Below are 14,073 nucleotides of genomic sequence, written 5' to 3'. Positions count from 1 at the left end.
GAAGTAGAAGGACATTTGTTCCACATCAACAGGCTGCTATTCATGAACGCTCCAATAAAACCTTAGAACTGAAACACAAATTGCCTCTTTGGCTTACCAATGCATAAACATGCCCATTCTGCAACATGTGTGCGTCAGAGGAGCGAACGAGCCGGGCCAAACAGGGCTGAGATTCTGAGCACAATTCAACACATGGATCAACATCCTATAAATGGGACACTTGTTTGAAACAAATGGCCTCCTCTTTGAAATGCCAGGCGTGTTGGGTTTGGTGTCCTTATTCACATGTGTGAGAAGGCAAACCTGAGAGCTGAGCACACACACACACAATCTTGTCAGATCATGTCAAAAAAGGCAGCAGTCCCAGGCCAAACCTGACACAGCGCTTTCTCACAGTAAGCTTTTTATCCGATGAAGGCCTTTTCTTTTTTGTTTGTCTCAACTGTCACCATTGAGAAAAAGCTGCATTCAACACTCTTTCAGCAGCAATCACTGTTCATTATAAAGGTCTTCTGCTTCAAGCTTAATTCATTTCTACGGAACAAAGCACAAAAAACAAAAAAAAACTTCGGCCCTGATATCAGACCGAATCAGTGTAAAAACATACTGGATCTCACATTTTCACGTGGATCTAATGTACAGCATGCATTGGAGCGACACATTGTTCTTTTATCAAGTCCTTTGCACCACAGTCCCTGAGGCGAATGGCAGAGCTGTTGTCGCTCGTGACAAAACTTTACATTTGCCAAAGCATCTCTTCACTGGCTCCAGGCTCCAGGCTCCAGGCTCCAGGCTCCAGGCTTTGCGGTCAGGACAGGCCAACTGACTCGTTTAAAATGAGCTGCTGTGGAGTGTTCATCTGCAAATATCATCCATTTCAGTTCATCGCTTTCCTCACCCACATGTTTACATGCTCTTTTGCATTGTTGTTTTCCCTCTGAATACATATTTAAAGGCAGCTGAACTTTATATTTGCCCAAATGTTCTTTCGCCACAGCTGTTCTCCCTCGTTTTGGTCGGGACTATTTCTGTTTTTTACCAAACTGTGGCTGCATCCAAGCACATCTCTGCTCTAATCCCTTCAAAAATCCTTCCTCAAAATTCATTATGTAAAATGTTTCCTGAGTGGTAACAGAGCAAACAGAGACTTTACTTTCTTTGGACACGAGTGCTCTTTAACCCCAGCCGGATGTGGGATGTCTGTGATATTTGTTAGCACTTTAGCTCTGCTGTGAAATCAGGGGATCAGTCCTTTTCACTGAATCTGATGTCCCTCTAATGGTCCAGTTGGTGCAGTGGATGCATACGCTGATGAAGAACAGGAAAAAGGCAAAAAACCCTCTCCTCCTGCGACACAACACTCAATATATTCCATCTGGGCTGAGGTGTTCTCATCCCACAGCAACCAACTTCACATACACACCTAAAGATTGCACTGCTAAAGGCAAAACTGCCTCATTAAAAATAACTTCTCATGAACATTAATCTAAACACCATAAAAGCTTTTTAGACTGTGTGTGGGTTTTTGTTTTTTTTAACTGTCATATGGTAGCCACATTTGCATCAGAAGATCTAAACGTTGGCTCCTGGCTTCAGCCCTGTGAGCCAGGTAAGGCTATGTGGGAACCGGTGAGGTAAGTGTTTGCAGCTGTCAGAGCAGCTGCTGCATCCCACTGACAAACACAAATGCAGCTCTACCTACTGTTCTCTGTTCCAATATTGCACAATCTAACAGATTACATCATTTCCTTCTGTTGTTGTGGCATAAAGTGCAAAATAAGGGGCAGAAAGCGATTTCCTACATTGAAAGAACTATGAAAAGCTTTCCAATTGCCTATAGTTTACAGCTGTCATTCAGGAGATCACAAGAGGCTTTTATCGAGTACCTAAAACTCTGGTTTGGAAGCGGAGCTCTATAAACCAAAATGGTTTATAGAGCTTCATCTGGGGTCTGGATGACTGGAGTCACATTATGCTCATGTAAGCAGCAACAACTTCCTTATTTAGCCAACTATCCCCATACTTTATAACTAGCAAACAAGTTGTTTGCCTTAGTTGCTACTAAATTAAGTCAGTTCCTCTTTATAAGATCACTCTCTGTCCATATCTTCCACCTGTAAAATTGTCTTAACTACCACAGAAGCACAGAGAGTCTTCAACCATTTAGCTTCCTGCCCTTCATCAGGCATTCCCACTTAATTGGAATCCCGTGAATGCAACTTGCAGTTTGCTTTACTGTATATTTGCTTTGCAGATGCTTTTACTGATAACACCACGCAGATGCAGAATGAAAGCCCTCGGCGAGTAGTTCTTACACCACCCACTGCGGTCCGGATTAGTCAGCCAACATTACGCCGTCACAGACAGACGAGTTTACATCAAAGTAAACACACGCATTCCAAAGTCTATACAAGGAGGTGATGATAACCAAGGAGGAAAACAGGTTGCAGGTTGAGTTCCCACTTTTGGGCGATACATCATCAGCTGATCGGACAAGAGGGCAGCTTTTCTTCAAACTTGCACTTCCACCGACTAAAACCAGTAAAAGTGCAGATTGCGCTGAAAATATTTGTATAATTCTGCTTGAAATCAGTCCGTCTGAGACCTTGTAGTCCTTGGCTTTCCCTCTACAGGAGCTGTGAATCTCTACGGGACGGGACTGGGATTTTCCACTGTAAAGAGCACAGATACGTGTCGACTTTCCACCCGAGCAAAGCAGCAGAGGCAACACAAATAAGAAAGTCATCCGACTACCTGCTGTTCAGCACAGGCAGCTACGACAGGCTTTATGAATGGCTCAGAAAAATGCTACCACCAGCAGATTAGCAAGACTGGCTGAGCGTCACAGCTGTACATGGAACGCAGTTCAGACCAAACTAAAGCAGAAGACATAAGACGTCCTTCTTCTTCTTTACTTGTGGTCTCAGTACCGAACTAACAGGACCAGTTTTCAGACTGAAAGAACAGGATGGCAACAACCAAACAGCGACAATCGTCCAAATGTGGTCCCGCAATCTGGGACATTTTGCTCAATGATCAAATAATTATCTCACCACGATGCCGAGGGACAGTTGGACAATAGTTGTTAAGTTTTAGGGCGCAGGTGGGAAGGAGCACCTGTTCGAAATGGGTTTAAAATGACCCAGTGAGCTCATCTCTGAACTGATGAGGTCAGCTGACTCAACCATTTTTCTCATTCAAGGTGCAACAAAGACATCCCAGCAGACAGCAGGGAGAGACCGTGACTGAAGTCCAATTCCCCCGTGCATGTGCTCTGCCCAAAGGCTGATAATCATCTGTCAGAGGCAGAGCTCTCATTTGGACGGTCCTATATTTAGCAGACAAAGACTCATCAGCCTAAGTACTGAATTCAATTTCAAGGGACATCATTAATCTACACTCATAAATAATTTGAGCTGTGGTAATGTTGGCTCTTCACTCCTATGAGCAGCACTGTTTTCTGACAAATGGTGAGCTGTGCCAACGCAGGAGCTCTGTCCCTTTGTACATCGAATCTTGATTAAATCTTTCTGCTTAGCTGAGGCGACGTAAAGTACATTTTTAAGACTCTGCCCAGAAGATTTCATCTGGTTTCCAGTCGCAAGAGAAAGAAAAGAGTAAACCCATATCTGACCAAGAGGTTACAAAACAAGACTGAAGTGAAAGATCGAGGCCACTGTTGCAGAGAAGGAAGTGGACAATATTAAGTCCTGTGACTCAATCTAATGTGCAGCCAGTATGTGGCAGAACAGAGGAATACAGTAGAAACTGAACAGCGCTCCTGTTTGGTCCTAACATTCCTCAGAAACAATCCTGACCCTGTGCTCGGCTACACTCAGCTACACTCAGCAAGTCCTTAACATGTCAGTCGATGTCCATCTACTGGATGGACATAGACTGTGGGAACCAGGCTGGTCTGCCTGCTGGGAAGAGAAAAAACAACACGGTGGTGTGGTGGTTAGCATCATCGCATCACAGCGAGAGGGTTCCTGGTATGAATCCCGGCTCCCTTTCTGTGTGGAGTTTGTATGTTCTCCCATACTGGGGCGGTGGCGATACACTAATCTCACGATACGATACACAGCATTCAGCCAATGATTCAATACGATTTTTTACGGTTCCATACGATTTAATACATTCATTTTCTGAAAGATTTAAAAGGGACGGTGTGATTTGACATGAATCGTCGCTGATTGGACTGATCGTCCTTTGAACCGGAAGAACAACACCACCAGACAAACTGAGACAAACAAACATGTCACAAACACGTCTTCAGCGTACACAGACTCATGTTTATGTTGTGAATATTACATCAACCTGCTTGTTTTACTTGCTAAATATCATATACACAAATTCAAATTCTCGAATCACAAACCATCTTCTTTTATTTTTGAGAAGGAGCTCAAACAATTCATTACAACAATCCTACACTCTATAAACAGAAAGGCCATCAAAACCACTGAGCTACGCACTTTATATAACATTTTTATGAACTAATTTATCACTGTTTTATGTAATGTGACCCCTCTGGCATCGTTTTATATTATTTTAATGTTCTGTGTTTTCACTAATCGTAACGTCTGACTTTTCAATAAAGTTTGCTAAAAAATATATTTATACAAACTCGCGGCTGAAAAAAAAAACTATACTTTATCGGGAAACAAAATATCGATATATATATCGCGGTATCGATAAAATCGCTCAGCCCTAGTGTATACGTGGGTTCTCTCCGGGTACTTTCTCCCAGAGAAAGAGTGATACAAACAAGACTTATACACACTGTTTAGAGCGAGGTCTATAAATACCAGCTGGTGATTTAAAAACTGCAAAATAAAACATTGAACAGCAGGGTAATGAGCACAAGTTTTTCCACCACAGCTTCAATTTCACAACCATGTTTAAATTTTGTAAACAGACAGAACTGAGACTAAGTATGGCTCCAAAACAAGACTGAAGACTGAACCCCAAAGAGACCTCCGCAGTGCTACAGCACACGAGAGGTGGTTAGCACTCATATCTTAGTAAACCTGTACCAATACCTGAAATTCTGCATCTGTAACCAATGGTACCTTTTTAAGTTTTTTGTAGAAACAAAAATGCCATTGTAAGTTGTAAATAACAGCTCAAACTTCACGGTTTGATCACTGCTTTTCCTTTGTGATAATTAGAAATGGCTCCAGTGACAAAACAAGAGCCAAACCAGGTATAGTTTCATTTTTTAAATAACCTTTGTGGCCCATAGGACAAAGATTATTTCTATAGTTTATGAGGTCCACCCTCACTACCGTTTACAGTATAATTAAAGAGCAGTAGAAATGTTATCAGATAACAACTTTTCAACAAAAAAAGAATAAAAACTTTTCCATAAAGCTGACACAGACTGACCAAATGACTTCGAGTGCAAGGAGATCATTGTTCCTTTCCACTCCTGGAGACAATGTCGAGGCTGTGTAACCTCCGTGTTTATTATAGGAGAAAGTTGATGACTACCCTGTTAAACTTGGCAAGCTTAACGTAACTATCAGTTCAGACTATTTAAGTGTTGCTGAGGCTCAAACCACAAAACCTCTCTGTAAATTCTACACAAGTCATCTTGAGGAGGGCCTCACAAAAGCTCAAAGATGAATACCACGTAGTGTTCTTCACACAAGCCCTGACCCTGCTCTGCGAGGCAGCGACCTCTCACATTACTAATATAACTTCAGTTTTAAGGACTTCAAACTTCTCTTTCATGCCAGCTGTTACATGGCTTCACAGGTTCATTCTTCATTCTACAACATCCAGCTTTAACATCTATGCCGTTCCATTTCCACTCCACAATGACCGTAGTGTCCTGAAAACACACGAGCTCTGTCAGCCACACACCATCCCTCTGTGAGGACCTGATAAAAACAATCTTTATCCAGCTGGAGGTTCTGGGTGACAGCTGATGGGGAAAAAAGAGCAGAGGAGAGGAGATACCAGACCTTTTTATGAGCTTCCTGATTCTTCTTCCCTGCACAAGTTTACATTCAGCCGTTTCCCCTGTTTATACAAGAATCTCTACAGGGGGAAAAAGTAACTTGACCTCAAAACACCACCCTGTGATGCGTTTACTCATCAAGGGAACTTCAAGTGCAGGCGATAATTTTTTCAGCGTCAATCATCCAAAGCAGGCCACTGTCACGGCCAGCTTTAATGGCTGAGGGGCCAGCGCTCTGCTGACCGGACCCATGACAGAGGTCAGGTAAGCTTCTTTCATAGCCCTCCATAAACTCTAAGCTCCCTGCCATTACATCTGATGATCTGAACTCTCATTAACTCAGGCAACCCCCCCTCATTGTGGTCATAAATTCAGTTAGAAACAAAGAAAGTTTTACAGTTTTATCTCTAGACAGGATCCTCTGGAAATAGCATCTGTTTGGATAGTTCAGGATGCTTCTGCCTCTTTCTATGTAGTGAATACAGCTAGTAGCTGGGGTTAAAGTCATGATGAGTTTGTCTCAAACACCATTAAGCAAGGACCTCCAGGCAATCTCAAGTGAGAACAGATCAACTCTGAATGTCATCCATCTGAATGTTTCTCACATGGCCGAAACCAAACCCCGCCAAATCAAAAGCCAAATAGCTGAATATTCACAGAACACGGCCATCCATATCACCACCTTCAATGCTTTTAATTGCTCCAGAATCTTCCTGGTACAAAACTTAAATGACGTCTTAATATCTTAAGAGACTTCTTTGCCTCAAACTCATCGAAACTCAGCAGCTGATTGGCTGGTTAGACTTGCTGGTGAGATCATCAGAGAAATGTGTCCCATAACTAGTGGGGAGAAAGCTTACGCATACATCCCCAGCCTCGAATGTAATTTGTTGTTGAGTTTGCTGGTGTGCATTAAATGAGGAAAAACAATATGATTAGAAGTGAAAAAACAGAGAGCTTAAGAGAGAATCCAGTCATGCACTCTTTCTCTTCCTCAGCACACCTGCCAAGCCACAATTATGATGCTGACCCAGTGCAGGTTGATGGTTTTTAGACGCTGCTTGATGACCTGTAAAGCACTTTATGGATGCTCAGCCATGCTCAGCCTCAACAGAACTCCTCGTGAATAGAAAATCTCCGGCTCAAACATGAAGTTTAAAGCTTTGCAGGAAACGTTATGCAGAAGATGTGGTTTTTGGTGTGTCCACGAGACTGATCAAGTGTACGAGTCTTGGTTTTATTCATGAGATTATGAAGAAAACTGCAATAATTAGAAGTTATTTTCACAAAGACACGAACAAATATACTGAAATCACAGAAGAACCGCATGGCAGCAGCATAGTTCTTAAACTTTTTGTGGCACCACCTCCAACAAAACCTCTTCCTGACTCATTGCATGCGCTACATGTGTGAAAGGGCTTCGCTAACGAGACAAGTTTGACTTCTGAAATGTGAATGAACTTCAAAAGGACAGCATCAATCTGAGAAGTCTTCATCTCTCCGTCTCCACCGGCCCAAACAACTGCTCTGCTCTACTGAGGACTCCCACTGACAAGTGGCAAAAGTGTAATCCTTTTCACTATCCCATCAGCATCGTGATGTCAAACAGTGATTAAGGAGACGGCTCACTTGTGGAAATTCCTCGCGGGGGAAACAACATGACGGAGAAGCACGGTGGAAAAAAGCTAAAATGCAAAGCACAGCACAGAAGCTCAGTGGGAACCATGGTTATGTGAGCGTCATCAGCTGGAGCATAAGGTGCAGAATTTCTCATGCCCTGAGGAAAAATAGATGATAGACTTAACGGCTGCTGACTCATTATCTTTCCTGTTGTTCAAAGTTTTTGTTTCTTATGCAAGGTTGGTCATTTTCTTCACTTCCAAAAACGCAGGAGGCAGAAAGAATGCAGCATTTACCCGTCTGAAAGCAAAGTGACGTCTTAGAATCTTTGTTTTTGTTCACAAACTCGTGCAGGAAACTTCACACGGCTAATTTCCTCATTCAACTGTGTATTTAATTGACTCCTTCTGGAAATATAATCCTGCACCAGGTCATTTTAAGGACATTTTTCACAGTACTTTGGTCAAGGGCAAAATCAGCGGCCCGGGTATCATCAGTGAAGCTTTTAATCCTCCACTGTTCTTGCTTTAGAAGCAGGAACCGCTGGCTGGTACAGCCTAGTGGCACGAGGATCAAACAGATTAACTGTGAACTTATTAGGGCTTATGAGGCAGATCTGGTGCACCTACTCAAGCCAAGTTAACCAAGTCGAGTACTTTTGCAGTACTCTGATGACAAAACTAATGAACGGGTTGAAAAAAAAGTTTCTTTTTTAAAGTTCGGCTCAAGTCTTGGCTGCTCTGTATTCCATATTCTACAGATACATCAAAGTAAAGCCAACTGTTTGTCGATGGTGGAAAACAGCGGCACTTTAAAGCAGAACTTAAGAAGAAGGTGGAATTAGCTTGAAAACTGCACATCCGTCAACCTCCCTCTCTGCTGTGCTTCAGCTCCGCCTTCAAAGACCTTCGTGAATTTGGTTGCTAGCCTGAAAGCACAGGCTAGTAACCAAGGAAATACACCTTTTTTTAGACCAAAGTAATTACAGTGCTGCTGGCGGTCTAAGCTGGTTCTAAAAAAATTAAAAATGGAAAGAACTGATTGGATTTTCCACAGTAAGGGAGCCACCACAGACCCCCGCCTTTATGCTCAACATTAAGCCCAACATTGGCTCCTTCCGTCCATCCTCTGGGATCATTTTGTGCATATTTTGGTACATTTTCAGAGTACCCAAACACAGCAAACGGAGCAGTACAACAGGAAATCGCGGGGGCAGTGTTGCGCAGTATAGCTCACGTGCAACCAGCGAAAGGAACAAAGAAGAAGAAGACAACAACAGAAATGGCAGAACTCCGTCTACATGCCGCGATGTCTGTTACGTCTCTTTCTGTGAGGATGCATTATCACGAGCTCCTCCACTGTCGCCATGTTTGTTATCGTCTGAAACTGACGTCGGAACTTTGAAGTGAACTCTGCACTGCCCCCTGGTGGATGCATTGCCTCACTACCACGGTTACCACAGACTTAAACCTTAAACGAGTCTTCCAAGATAGGTTTGACCCTCCCTCTCATGTATTCTGAGCTTCTGTCAGAATGCAGGGAGACAGTTTTTCTATATAGATCCGTGTTTGTCATACTTTTCATGCTTTTTTTATGTCATCAGTCTGATTTATAAATGCTGCTGTAAACAACAGTCGGCACTGGTGAGCGCTCTTTGCAAAACCAATAGAAATGGTATTCATCAACACCGCTGCAAACATGATTTATACACAGTGTTTCAAGCGAGATTTACATGAGCTAGAATTTTAAAAAAGTAGCTGAGACAACAGATAACAAACGCCTTAAACCATTCTACAATAAGAAAAGAAGAGGAACACTTATCTTCCACTGCTACTTAGACTCTTTAACCATGCTGAAGCTCACTTGTTTTATCTCTTGCATTAAACAGACCAGCCACTAAGCTGGCTCTAAATTTTAAACATGGCGGTCACAACATCTTAGACTGTCTCCATAACCCCATCCCCAGGCCCGACTAAAGTAATTCATTGCTCAGGACCAGCAAGGAGTTGGCCGTACTGTAGCACAAGTTTTTTTGGTGCACAAGTCTATACTTTGGCAGTAAGAAAGCAGGAAGAATTGGCCCTAAATTAGGCTCTGCCTCCAATCCAGCCCTGAAACCACTGTGGTGGAAAAACTGACACTGATTGACACAATTCATCTTGTTAGCAGCACTAAGAGTCAAAAAACCCCAATTTTTCACATATGAACAGAGTGACATTAAAGATACCGAATTCAACTTTGCAGGTGAAAATTATATGAACACACTACAAGGCCTAAAAGAACACATCAGCTGTTGCAGGTAGAGATAAAACTCCGGTCTCGACTTATAAACGCAGGATAAATCCACCACATATTTTGACAGTGTAATTGCTCTGTTCTAATTTCGGTCCGTCACCTCGTGTAGTATTAGACACACACTTCCACAATCCTCCATCATCATAACGCTGAGTGAAACATGTCGTTTAACGTTTAGCTTCTGCATCTTGAGCCTCCTCTTTGGCATATTTCTGGTGGCAAACACACTAATCTGTTAATGATGAGTATGACCAGAACAGCAACTCCCACTCACCATGCACTAGTGCGTATCTCCAGGGCCCGTCCGCCATCAAAGGCTCTGCGCACTAATTAAAAACACTCATTTGTGTAATGAATTGTGTACAAACTTGAGCACACTATAATACATTGAAATAACACCAGGATAAAATTAAAAACAGTCATTTCACTCGCTGCTGCTGAAAATTGATGATTTCCTTAGCTTGATCCACAGAGAGGATGGTTAACTTTTACATATCCTACTCTATGTAGGCCTGTGATGGACTGGCAACCTGTCCAGGGTGTAACCTGCCCCTCACCCAATGACAGCTGGGATACGCTCCAGCACCCGGGCAAGTTGGATTAACCGGGTACAGAAAATGGATGGCTGGATAGCACAAATGTGTCCCTATAAACAGCTCCGGCAGCTGAAGTAAACTAAACAATACAACATAAATGCGGAACTGAAAGAAAAACACTGGTATAAACAGACCAAAAGCAGAAACTTGCTCCCTTTGTCTGCAACAGGTCAAAGTCACATTAAATCCATTTCGTCCAACGGTCACGTATGTACACAATAACCCCCCCTCCTCCAAAGGAAACTTCAGTGTGAAAATGTGCCGCATGCAGGCGTGAACGTGACAATTCGGACACTTTTTCTAGGTTTTAGAGGAAAAAAGGGGGCAAAATCAAACGAATCTGCTGAAATGCCAACACTAACGCAGTTTTTTAAGGATCTGAAGCCTTAAACCACCAGACAGTTTTCCAGTGAAGGGTGTTATTTATGAGTTCGCCGCAGTAAGCGTTAAATGGCTGAACATTTGTGACAATCCAACCCATGATCTGTGGAAGGAAAAACAGCAGTGGAAGATGATCCGACACTCTTTCTCTCTTCCTGACACTTCTGTTGAATCTGTTCAGACAGATTCCTGTGAGAATAGTGAGCAAATCATATCGCATCCCTGTGTCCGCATCTTTCCAATTCCACGGTTATGAGCGGGCTTTAGGCCTCAGAAGCAGACTGTTTTTTTATTTTCTACAGGAAGCATTCCTCTCTAATGACAGGGGAAGTTACACGAGGGTCCATACAAACACTGAGGCAGGAGAAAACACCCAAGCTAAATTTGGTCCTCTTATTAAGGCGGGCTGCCCCAAAAAAGCTGCGATCTTCAACACGACATCTGTGCCCGAAAGACTCGGTTGGATGAAATGCGTTGGGTGGGACTGGAGCCATAAACAGGACTGGGAGAAGATTAAAAGACAAGGGGGTTGTGTTTCGACGTAGTATGTTTTGTTGTGGTTGAGGAGTTCGTGAACAACTTTTTTATTTTTATATTGACCAAAATGTCTGAGCACCCCCCCCCCTCTGTGTTAAACAGCAGCAAAGTTGGGCTTTTCACACGATCCCTTTAACGCAGGACTGATGCATCTTATCAGACCCACAGGACTCCCTTTCTTTGTCACTTGCATGCCGTAATTGGCCAAAAACTTGGGTACATCAAGGTAGGACAGTTTAAGAAAGGTGACAACTTCCACGGCTGCAGGGTGACGAGACTGATATATGCAATGTGTATTTGTGATTTCCACCATAAGCAGTTTGATTCGATCAAAGCAAACTGCACAGTTTGACCCATTCACAGCCACCGTCTTCAATGACATACCTCAGTTTGGCTGTTTCCCGATGATATTTTGTACTTGGGAGGAAGCCGGGGGTCTATCAGCTAAAATTACTGCGATATTGGCCATTTTAAAAGGATTATGAATAAATAACAATCAACTTTGCTTAAAAACTTAATTTGTATTCTTTCAGGACCAGAACAAGAAACAAATGAGCAAAAAGGAGAGAAAACAACGAGTAACCTGCCTCTAAGTGGTGCAGAGATGCTCTGCTGCACTGCACTGTTTGCTCGCACTGAATTATTCAAAGGAGAAGAGGATATAGTACAACTTCTAGGTCACTACATGACAGAAAGAAATAAAAGAGACCGGCTGGAAGTTGGTGCATAGAGGGGCAAAGCATTCATAATTAATAAGACTTGAAGACCTGCTTAAAAAGATTTGTACTTAAAATAATGACTGGCCAAAAAACCCATAACAGCATCATAAAAAGTGGAAACCTATCACAAACTAATGCAAAGTATTCCATTTATTGATCATTTGAATCCCAAATAATGCTCAACAAAACACATTTTCACAGAGTAAATCTAAAGTCTGATCAATTCAATCCTAAAGTTAGTCTTGTGCACAAGACTTTTTCTAATACAGAAGGTAATAATTTACATCTTATCTGATCTATCTGGAAAATCCAGCAGACTTGAGCATGGAGTCAGTTCAAAGGTTATCTGCCACTGCCCCAATATCCTTTGCCACAAGTTTTCTTCTCTTTCACTTTTATCTCCAGGATTTATGCCCCAGCTCCATGCCTCCACCGGTCAGCTGGAGCTTGGCTCTGCACTTTCCCTCCCCATCCTGCAGGGCCTGAAGCCTGCCATGCAGCGGAGGGAGGCAGCTTCTCTACAATTCTCAGATTAGTTCACATGATTTATTAAAAAGGCCTGCGTTCTTGCTCTTTTGCTTATTGCATTTTAAGCAAACGTTAACACACATCTTGTGTCGTGGCTTGCATATCCCACATTCAAGGCACCGCAATTAACTGAAATAAAGTTTCATTTAAAAAATGCTCTTAAGTGATTTTCTTAAAAGAGTGCAAATTAAGCTGATCTTCTCCAGCTGGGGACTGCATTGCCCTGTGCTGGAGCCTAAACGCCTCATTGCAGCCCTACTTTTCCAGCCTGCTGGCTAACCTGCTAGGAGGCTAATCTCTGTTGGCAACTTTCACAGGCATGAACCGAGGACTCACAACCGAGCTGCCGGGTCTACAAAAGTGCGTTTGTGCACAAACGAGAGACAATCTCCCACTTTAAACGTCAAGGCTGCAGCTTTCTCCCCAATCACGTTATTGTGTGGCACAGGGAGAATCCCTGAGGAAGTTTTGTGGGTTTACAAACATAAGAACCGCAATGGCGGTACGATTTTCTTTGAAAGCAGCAACACACACAGCCAAACACCCGCACTTGTGCGTCTCACAAGCTGTGCAATAAGAGTGTAAGAATTAAGAAAACAAGCGCCTCTTTGCCTCTACTTTGCATCTGTGAGAAGTTTGCGCCATATTGAGTGCGGCTGCAGAGCCCCCAGCACGTCGCAGCGGCGTCGCTGCCAGGAAAACAAAAGCCGCAAGAAAACAAAGTACGCGCCGCTCACCTTTGCGATAGCCTTCTTATATCTCATGACAGCCTGCTGGATGAGCGTGTGCACTTTAATATTTCCATCCCCGCACGGCACCACCACCCGGGTCCTGCCAAAGCACACCGTGACTTTCATGGTTTAGTATCCGAGATCTTCCCCGGGTTCGGAGCAAAACCGAGTCGAGGAGGAGCGGGAGGAGGAATCCGTGTGGAGATAAAGACGGAGCATGGGTTTCTGTTTGTTCGGCTCCGATTCTGACCCGGTACTCCTTCACACAAGCGAGGACTAAAGGTCTGGCCGCGTCTCCCCGCCGGACGACATTGTTTTCTGTGTGTTTTCAGACCACCTGTTTAGCTTTTCTATCTCCCTCTCCTTCCTTCCCTCTCTGGATCCCAATCCCTCTCTCTGAGCGCTGAGCTAATGCTCGGTCACGTGTTGCGTTCGGAGACGGCCGGGAATGTCGGAAACAAGACGACCAAATACAAATTCTCAAAATTGTAGTCTAACATTTGGTCAAGCTAGTATTTGCAAACTTTAACAAAGCAAACGCACTGAAGCCACTCTCTGAATGTCTTCTGCTGCAACATAAATATTATAATCTTTTCAGGTTATCAGATGCAAGGAAGTATATCCGAATCTTATCAGGGTGCCTTCAGTGACTGTGATCCAGATCTCTGGAACAAGCTACCTGCTGACCTGAAGTCCATTACACT

The 14,073-nt window shown here is 43.2% G+C and overlaps 1 protein-coding gene across 6 annotated transcripts in view; it reads right to left on the bottom strand.

Annotated features, from left to right (window-relative positions):
- pard3ab (par-3 family cell polarity regulator alpha, b) overlaps window positions 1-13,764 on the bottom strand; it is a 447,253-nt gene extending 433,489 nt beyond the window's left edge. For all 6 annotated transcript variants that reach the window (XR_011907558.1, XR_011907559.1, XM_072363699.1 and 3 more), the window contains exon 1: window positions 13,376-13,764. Coding sequence is in view for 4 of the 6 variants with exons in the window: in XM_072363699.1 (XP_072219800.1) it covers window positions 13,376-13,495 (120 nt within the window). In the remaining 2 variants the exon portion in view is untranslated. The remainder of the gene's footprint in view (window positions 1-13,375) is intronic.
- Window positions 13,765-14,073: the final 309 nt, after the last annotated feature.

The sequence above is a fragment of the Leuresthes tenuis genome, unplaced genomic scaffold, assembly GCF_036924035.1.
Source record: "Leuresthes tenuis unplaced genomic scaffold, fLeuTen1.0.hap1 SCAF_14, whole genome shotgun sequence".
NCBI classification, from domain to species: Eukaryota; Metazoa; Chordata; class Actinopteri; order Atheriniformes; family Atherinopsidae; genus Leuresthes; species Leuresthes tenuis.
This window is presented reverse-complemented; position numbering and strand designations above follow the sequence as displayed.